Here is a 9,701-nt window from a genome sequence, read left to right as displayed (position 1 = left end):
GAGCTGTGGATTTTTGCAAATCGCACTACAGGCTGTAGGTGGTGCCAGAGGAGCCAGATTTTTTTTAAATGACCTGCTTCATGTAGTTCTACTGGAACATAGGGTCAGTTTCAGCAAATATGACAGAAAGTTAGTTTTATAAGTCTTACCTACTGCACCTTTAAGTAAAAGTACTAATACCACACTGTAAAAAAAGAAAAAAAAAAAAAGCTTACCTGCCGTCTCTACCTTCTCACAGTTTCCCCTAAAAGTTTTCTTTATTTGTCAATGTATTGTAAGAGCTTATTGTAATACATTTTCCTTCAGCTGCAGTTACGCATTTGACCACACGGCTCAGCCTGGGCTCAGCCCACTATTGGGAACACCTGCGCTTAATAGGAGCAAGTAATATAGGAAGGACACCTGTGCTTAATAGAAGAAAGTAATACAGGAAGAACAGGTCTCACCTCACTGCTCACGCACTTTGAAACAAAAGAAGGTATCAAATAAACAATGCCACTTGTCTGGTTGAAGCTGTCAGTCCAGTAGCCTAGTCTAAGGTCGCTGCGCGCGTGTCTTTCAAGGTTTTCCATTCCCTTGCTGGGAGTTCAGTCTGTGTGTTATCACTATGAGACGGGTGTCGTTCAAGCGGTCAATCGTCATACTGGGGGGGATCGGGCTCCTCGTCTACGTGGGCATGTTTCTAAAGGGTAGATATGAGCCTGAAGATGAGACTGACAAACAGCTAGACACACCGCGTATGAGCAGGAGTTTTTCTGACCTGGAGACAAGCATCAACAATCTCCGTGAGTTGAAGCAATGGAGATGGGGAAATGGAAAGAAAGTCGGGTTCTGTATGATTTGTTATGGGGTGGTGGGTTACAGAAATGGGTTATTGACTTACTTAAAACGCAAATAAATAAATAAAAGGATTTGGTACGTGTAAAATTAGAGATGTATTGTTGTGTATATTGGTTATCCTGTTGTAAAAATATATGATATATAAAGGAATTAATTCAAGTTGAATGAGGGGTGGGAAACATCACAAGCTTAGGCTTCATCCTGCTCCTTTTCGGACAGTTTTTGAAAATATTAATTGTAATAGTATTTTTAATGTTATTTGTAACACTGTATAGATATTGTTCTTTTTCCTTTGGTGTGTTGCTACGCACTTTTGTATTTTTATATTTTATTTATATAGGTTCGAAATAAAAAAAATGAAATTTAACTTCCGTGACATTAACATTCCTTCAGTGTTAGAAAGGTAAGCAAATGATTAAATGTCTGTTCACTACACAAGTAGTTACTCAAATGTATGTTATGCTTTCAATCATCTGACAAAATGATATTGCATTAAAACAAGATAAGTGTCACCAAAAGAATACTTGCAGATGTGGAGTCAAACATTAGATGAATGGCTTCTAATGGAACTTTTTTGACGTTTGCTGTCTATTGTTTATATTTTTTGTGTTTTAATGTATTTAAAAAAAAAAATGTTATCCTTTTGTATTTAGTCTCTCTCTTGTGCTTCCATCTGGGTATCAATACCATTTTATTTTATGTAGAATCCATCTAGAGAACATTCATCTCAAGAAAAACTGTGGTTACAATTTACTTAAAGGTAGCATCTACATAAGAGTCATGAAGGTGTCATAATGGGGGCGGCCTCTAGCTCACCCAGTTAGAGTGTTCGACCCGTGTAGGCTGAGTCCTTTGCAGCGGCGCAGGTTTGAATCCGACTTGCTGCCCTTTGCTGCGTGTCATCCCCCATCTCTCTCCCACCTTTCATGTCTATCCACTGTCACTATATAATAAAGGGAAAAAGCCCCAAAAAATAATCTTAAAAAAAAAAAAACTGAACGTGTCATAAACATTATAAACAAGTCATAAACGTTTATGACATAACACTTCTTTTAGTAAGTGTCATTCGGTTTTTGTCATGACAAGTTACGGTTAGGGTTAGGGTTAGGGTTGGGGTTAGGGTTAGGGTTGTCACTCTTATGTAGATACCTTCAAGTCAAGTGTTACCAAAAATGCTTTATTTTAAATAAGAAAACATGTAGTCATCAGTAATCATGCTGCTCATTTGACTCTGTCCTTGTCATCCTTTTGTCAAGACAATGTAGTCAGAGCTTTTGAGAAAAAGCAGGACACCATGCAGAAAATGCTCGAAGAGGACAGACTCAGATGGAGAAAAGCTGCAGAGGTCGAACAGCCAGCTGTCAAAACACAGCCAGAGCAGCAAGAGAAACCTGAAGCAAAAGTCCCGGACCAAGAGAAAAAGTCTAATAAACTGTTTCCCAAATCTCCCCTGTTCGTGACGTGGGGGGAGAATCTCTCGGAGGATGACCAAAGAGAGGCACAGGCTTTGTTTGACAAGTATGGATACAACGTTTTTCTCAGCGATCGCCTTCCTCTAGACCGAGCTCTTCCAGATACCAGGGATCCAAGGTACAACAATTTCCTATGATGCCAGAGCTGTCATTTAATTCATTCACATGCTGATTATCCTTCAGCTCTCTGTTCACATGGTTTGTCTTTAGATAAAGCATTTACACAGCTTACTGATGGAAAGACGGTGGTTTTAGAAATCCTTCTGTTTCTGAATAGGTGTCTGAAAAAGAGTTACTCAGAAGACTTACCAAGTATTGGAGTAGTATTGATCTACCTGAATGAGGCCCTGTCTATTATCAAAAGAGCTATGCGCAGCATCATTGACCGCACCCCTAAACACCTGCTGAAGGAGATAATATTGGTGGATGACAATAGCTCTGAAGGTAAGTTGAATGCAAATGGATTAGATTGTGTAAACGTGTAATAAACACGTTGATCCATTATGTACATAGGCTACTGTCATACTATGAGACATGACAGGCTGAAATCATGTTTCATTGTGCCACTGCTGCTCATATTCTAACTTTTTTTTTAGGCTGTAATCTATGTTATGGTTGTTATTTTGTGATTGTATTTTTTTGAACGTATCTACTTTTCTAAGCAGTCTTGTAAAATCTCCTAAAATGCATTTTGTCACATGAACTTTTGGATTTAAGGTAATAGTTTTGGGAATCGGGACATTTTGGAAAACATATGTACCGGTATTCACTTTCTTGCCAAGAATTAGATGGCATGCCATGGTTGATATTACTATCATAGAGGCTATGTATGGTAAAATATTATGCTACAGTCAGCAGCTGCTTAGCTTAGCATAAAGACTGGAAACAGCTAGCCTGGCTTTGTCCAAAGTTAGAAAAAAACAAAAAACAATCTGCCTACTAGTACGTTTAAAGCTCACTGATTAATATGTTACACCTTGTTTGTTTTATCTGTTCAAAAAAGTATAAAAACAACAATTTGTTTTGTGTGCCATAGATATGGTAACAACAAGAATTTAGGATGGTAAAGCTCCAGCACATAACCCCCAGGAAAACCATACATTGGCGTTTTTATATCACGGTTATTGTACACATTTAACAAATAAGATACTGTATGTGTTTATTAGTGAGCTTTAGAGTTTCGGCAAGGTGGACTTTGTGAGCTTTGGACAGAGCCAAGCTAGCGGTTTTCCTTTGTTCCCCGTCTTTATGCTAAGCTAACCAAGTGCTGGCTGTAGCCTTACATTTACCAGACAGAGATGATAGTGGTGCCGATCTTCTTATCTAATTCTCAACAAGAAAAGGCAAATAAGCATTTCACTCCTTTTTTTAAGAGCACATAAACCCCTGTATGATGTAACAGCATTTAGTCATTTCAAAACTGTAATTAGTGGTGGAGTGGCACTGGATTGCAATATACTAATGGTGTTTCTCATTCTTGTCCATCTTAACGTACATGCATGGGTGAATAAAACATTAGAAACACCTTTTTAGTCAGTACATCATCACTAACTACAACTTCAAATTGGATACCGTCACAACATCAACTTAATGTTTAAATTTCATTTCAATTGCATCCTGTAGTTTGTGAGCATGTGAGGCACATCTACGATCACAACTGTTGCTCTCAAAATTGTAAGTGTACTTTGCACTCTGGGTAATCGTTATGGAAACTGGTGTCACTGCCCCGTCTAAACTTTCTATGGTAAAAACATCTATCACACCCCTAATCAAAAAAAAATAAATGCCCGCATTTTCTCTCAATTTAGAAAACCTGAAGGGTGACCTTGACATGTACGTGAAGTCGCTCGAGCAGGAGGACCCCAGTCTCTCTATTAAAAGGGTGAGGCACAATGTGTCTTATGGCCTGTCTCACGCCAGGGCTTCTGGCTGGAGGGCTGCTACTGCTGACGTGGTGGCCATCCTGGATGCGCACATCGAAGTCCATGAGCTGTGGTAAGAATGAGGCAACAATAAATCTTTTATGCCTGGTTTATGTATACCATTTTCACTGGCATGTATGTCATTTTTGATTCCACATTAAAGGTGCTATAAGTTTACCATGTTTACAGTTATCAAATGGTATACAGGGAAGTGTCTATACCACCACCAAGTGCAAACTGACTGGTGAGCTGATGCCAAAGTTGGCGTACCTCACATCTTAGCCCTTGATTAACCACAATATGTTTTGCTAACAACAACTTTTTAGGAACGCCCTGTTTACACATTTGCAACAGCCCAGTCCAAGCACAGACTTATCCCAGTACAACCACAGTCGGGTGTACTGGCATGCCCACGTAGGCAATGAGGGCGTTAAAGGTCTTGCACAGTGGTGGTAACGAGGGTAGGGCGAGTGCCGCTCAGACTTGCAACCTTCTAGTCACAGGCTCATTTATACTGCAATAGTAAGTTTGGCAAGCTGACTTTGTAATTGTGCTTTAGGCAAAACAAAACAGTCTAACTTGGGTAACATTAACTAGATCTCTGCATCAAAATTGAACATTTTTCAGTCTGAAGCTCCCTCCACCTTCCAAATGCTGCACCAATGTTCCCTTGGGTTGCGTACAAATGAAACTTAATGTACAGGAGATGGAAGTATTCAAAACCATTTGGATGTGTTCTGTCTGTTTGGAATGCTTGATCTCAGCAGCCTCTGATCAACTAAAGGAGTGAATGGCACGTCAGAACACATGCCAGCTCCCATTCCGGAGTTACAGTCATTTCATAGAAAGAGACAGGTAAACAACAGTTTAATGAAGTGATGGGTAAGTCACCTCTCCTCCCTTCCCCTCTTTCAGGGCGGAACCCCTGCTGACGCAGATCAAGGCTGACCGAACGGTGGTGACATCCCCTGTGTTTGACAAAGTAAACTTTGATGACCTCACGGTTATTCCATACCAGCCAGCATCACACGCCTTCGACTGGGCTTTATGGTGCATGTATGAGAGTTTTTCAGACGAGTATTACAAACTCAAAGACGGCTCGTTGCCTGGAAAGTAAGTTTTAAGTGAAATTGCTCAGTCTTGTTCCAACTTACATATGTGTCAAACATATCGTATACATATACGTATCTTGGATAAGGCATTATTAATGATCTGAAAGCTTTACTTTTATGCTTATGGTGATTCAACATGTTTTTAAATTATACAGTAGTAACGGGTCTCTTCTTTCACTCCAGAAGTCCATCGGTCATGGGGATCCTAGTTGCTGAAAGAAAGTATCTGGGAGAAATCGGACTCCTCGATGAAGGAATGAAAGTGTACGGTGGAGAAAATGTTGAGCTGGGCATTCGAGTGAGTAAGCTTCACCTATCTAACACCTGATGGCACAGTCCCGGGCCAACTTGTAGCAAGTTGATCCACGGGTTCAGTACAATTGCCCCTCTTACTTAGTAAAACCAGAACTGGTTACCTCACAATCGTTGGGACAGATTCCTGCCGTAATATCTTTCCAGATTTGTATAATCCTGTATCATAGTATTATTAACAGCTGTGCAGTGTTTGCGTCTAATAAACCTTGAAATACATGGATTACTCGATTTAGACTTAACTGGATCATGTTTTGTTCACTTTCTTGCTGACAGTTAAATGAGATTGATACCACTTTTGTGTCTGTATGGTAAATAACAAGCTACAGCTAGCATCCACTTTGCTTACTTAGCATTAAGACTGGAAACAGGAAGACAACAGCTAGCCTGTCTCTGTCCTAAGGTAACATAATCCACCCACCAGCACCTCTAAACCTAAATTATTTAACACAACACAAGGCATTATGTCAGATTTTACAGGAGAGCCAAAATAGATTTTGACCAGAGTTGAGTCCTATTGCCATGTAATGAACACAATATTTGATCTTTTTGTGTTATAAGATGCTCACTATTGCTACAGTTAAGGTTTAAAAATACTTATCAAACATTGTAAAAATGGCAAAACAGTGGGATACGCCTTTTTAGCACAAACATTTTCCAGACATACTAATGAATGTACAGAATAGTAAGTAAATGTTTATATAAAAGGTTAATGCACATGCGGTTATATAAATAGTGTATGTGTTAACGACGGTTTTAAAATTTTAAGAGTAAAAGCCTTGATGAAAGTTGCTGAGCATTACTTCAAGATGAAGATATTTGTTCTTATCTTTATTCAGTGTGGATTGAAGTGTAATTAATGCATTTTAAATAAAATGAATGTGGTTTACAATTGCTTACTTCCATAAGCCCATATTCTGAATCATATTGGGGAACTGTTTGTGTCAAAAAGGCCCACTCTTGTCATTTTTAAGATCAATAAATAGTTTTCAATCTAAACTGTAGCAATATTGTCTGTTTATGATAATGTTCAATCTGATAACACAAAATAATCAAATATTGTGTTCAGTACATGGCAATAGCTGCTGATTCAAGTTTGATCAAAATTTGTTTTGGTTCTCCTGTAAAGTCTGATAACGCACCCCGAGTGTTGTTAGCATGATCTACCCACCTTTTAGCACAGCGTTAAGCTCACTTGAGCCATTTCACTGTTATGCCTTGTTTTCTATTTGTCATTATTTCAGTTGTGTCCTTTTGGCACTCATATATAATATAATATAATGAAATCTGTACAAAAATTCCCCTGAGGGACTATTTGTTGGCTAGGAGTAGTAACTTCCTTGAGTCTCCACTGGTTCTCTGGCAAATGTTCTATTATTATAATTATTAACTTTATGGGTCAGCTGCAGGGGTCTCCCAGAGATGGAGCCCTACAAACTGTTAAGTGCATATAACAAGCGGCGGTGCTACCCACAGTTTGTGAATTTCTAAGTAGCTCTTATTAACTCTTAACCTTTGTTTTTATTCATGCTTTACACTTGCACAATTATCATTGGTAACTGATCAATTATTCCGTTTTTATCAAGTAGTATAAAGCTAAGCTTTTTTGTTGCTCATATAGGTGTGGACATGTGGAGGCAGTATTGAAGTAGTTCCATGCTCCAAGATCGCCCACATTGAGAGGGCCCACAAGCCCTACATGCCTGACCTGAGCAAAGCCATGAAGAGAAACGCCCTGAGGGTAGCAGAAGTCTGGATGGATGAATACAAACACAACGTCAACTTGGCTTGGAACTTGCCGTTTGAGGTACTTCAAATGTAGTCAAGTACAACAAAAATAATGACGCCCTTTCTATGGAATACTGCATGCCTCATACACACAGGATGCAGAATGAACGTCCAAGGGTCCATAATGAAAAGCTTTTCTTATAAGTACAAATGTGACAAACAAATCATGCCTTATTCTCTGCAGAATCACGGAATTGACATTGGGGATATCTCTGAAAGGAAAAAACTGAGGGAAAGGTTGCACTGTAAACCTTTCAAATGGTATCTGGAAAATGTGTATCCCAAGTTGGATCCCTTGACTGACCTAGTTGCCTATGGAGGAGTAAGTTTAGTTGTATCTAATGTATCTTTGTATGTGTGTTAGAGGCAGTACTGCAGGGTGTGCGCGCCACATGTGCACTGCTACATTATATTGTGTATTTTAATGATACATGTCATAGTATTGGATACATTTTCATTGGGTTTGATAAAATGATGAACTCCCCCATTTATAGATGAGGAATCTTGATGCTGACAGGTGCATAGACCAAGGACCAGTACCAGGTCACACACCCATTGCCTACAATTGCTACTACTATGGACCTCAAGTAAGTAAAGCAAGTGGTTGTCAAGATTAATGATTATAGTCACTGAAAAGTTACCAGTGGCAATTGGAAATATTGTGTCTTTGCTGCCGTTTGGCTTATTTACAGTAACTGACCAATCTGCTTTCTGCTTGACTTTTAATTATTATTATTTTTTTTTAGATGTGTTATTATCGGTCAGATGGTGAGCTCTATATCGGCGGCATCAAGTCCCACAAGTACAATGACAACCGGTGTTTAACTGACCCGGGGAAAAAAGAAACGGAGCCTGGCCTTCATAACTGCAAAGAGGCTAAGCAGAAAGGAATGGGAATTCACTGGGACTTCACTCAGGTATTACACGTTGTTAAACTATTATTAAAACAAATAGCAAAGTATATAAAAGTCAGGGAAGAGATGTGGCAAAAGGATTTTTTTTTTTTTATTCCAGTAAAATAGTAAAAGTTAAAAGTCAGTGTGTCTCACCCTTTTATATAAAACATAGGGTGGATGAGTTCAGGGTGACTCATAGCTCAAACTATCGACTGATTGTCTAAATATTGTATGACAGGCTGTGCGTTTGCATTCTTGACACTTATTTTTCTTCTCCAGGGCAAAGAACTGAAGAACAGAGATACAAAAAGGTGTCTGGAGATTAAGAACGGCCTGCTTCTAATACAGGAATGCTCTGGCCAAAAATGGGAAATCCAAAACATAATCAAAGCCTTTTAAAGCGTGTGGCCAACAAGAAGTGAACTTCTCTGCTCATTGGTCAGTGAATAATATCACCTGAATGTGTAAAATGGACATTTGCTCAACAGTTTATGAATGGACAAAGTCATTATTTGTACTATTTATTATTCTGCCAATAAAAAAAAAGAGTTATATAAAACTGAAGAGTTATATTTGCTAATTGGACCAGGGTACTGTCAAAGATATGCAAGCTGTCTCCCAGGAGGTCTGTCTATATTACAAGTATTGTGTGGGAAAGAGCATTGCTGGGATCGCTGACACACAGCATCTTATAAATACTGCTTATGAAGGAGATACCCAAAATTATGCAATTTATAAATGCATGTTGATCCTATTTCTTCCCTTCAATCTTCCACTCAAGGACACCAAATATATTCTATCAAGCAGAAAAGTTAATGCAAATGTTTGGGTTTTCATCAGATTAAAACCTGGGGCATAGCATAAGAGAGGTTACACACCAACCAGACGGCCGACCGTTGGCAGAAAAGCCAGTCGGACTGATCAGTCCAAAAAAATGCCTCAAAACACACTAAGGCGATGCCGACTTAAGCGTACGCTCTGCGTGTGCGCGAAATGTAATACGTCTCCATAGCAGCAGGCGCCGCTTCTCTGTATTGTTTCCCAGAAAATGAAAACCGGCAGCTGATAGGACGAACGCGTCACGTGGGTCTTTTTTCTCCGGAAATTCACAGCCAGACTGTCATGGCAGCTTGTTCAGAATACGATCTCATATTGTACTAAAATAGTTCACCGAAACGTGTTTCTGAAAACATTTTAATCGAGAAATAGGCCATGCAGTTGCTGAATGTGTCTTAATTTCAGATCAACAAAGGTCCATTTAAAAGATTTTCGTCAGATTTTCGTCAGATTTTGAGCGGCTCATGCGCTCGCCGTTTCCGGGTGAGCCCCGACTGCCCTGTCTCCGACTGAGCATGTCAG

The 9,701-nt window shown here is 39.3% G+C and overlaps 1 protein-coding gene across 2 annotated transcripts; it reads left to right on the top strand.

Moving 5' to 3' along the window:
* The first annotated feature begins 501 nt into the window (after positions 1-501).
* Positions 502-9,077, top strand: LOC116053832 (probable polypeptide N-acetylgalactosaminyltransferase 8). 2 transcript variants are annotated; one of them, XM_031304983.2, is made up of 12 exons: positions 502-724; positions 761-785; positions 2,097-2,430; positions 2,590-2,756; positions 4,121-4,307; positions 5,150-5,347; positions 5,530-5,644; positions 7,280-7,465; positions 7,631-7,768; positions 7,941-8,033; positions 8,193-8,363; positions 8,622-9,077. In XM_031304983.2, exons 1-12 carry the CDS (start codon positions 608-610, stop codon positions 8,739-8,741), a joined length of 1,851 nt encoding a protein of 616 aa, XP_031160843.2. In that variant the 5' UTR covers positions 502-607; the 3' UTR covers positions 8,742-9,077. The 2 variants fall into 2 exon arrangements, with proteins under 2 accessions (XP_031160843.2, XP_031160842.2); XM_031304982.2 differs by having other exon boundaries at positions 502-785.
* Positions 9,078-9,701: the final 624 nt, after the last annotated feature.

Source organism: Sander lucioperca, chromosome 7 (genome assembly GCF_008315115.2).
Source record: "Sander lucioperca isolate FBNREF2018 chromosome 7, SLUC_FBN_1.2, whole genome shotgun sequence".
In the NCBI taxonomy this organism is placed as follows: Eukaryota; Metazoa; Chordata; class Actinopteri; order Perciformes; family Percidae; genus Sander; species Sander lucioperca.
Note: the sequence above shows the minus strand (reverse complement) of the source record. Positions and strands in the feature narration are given on the sequence as shown.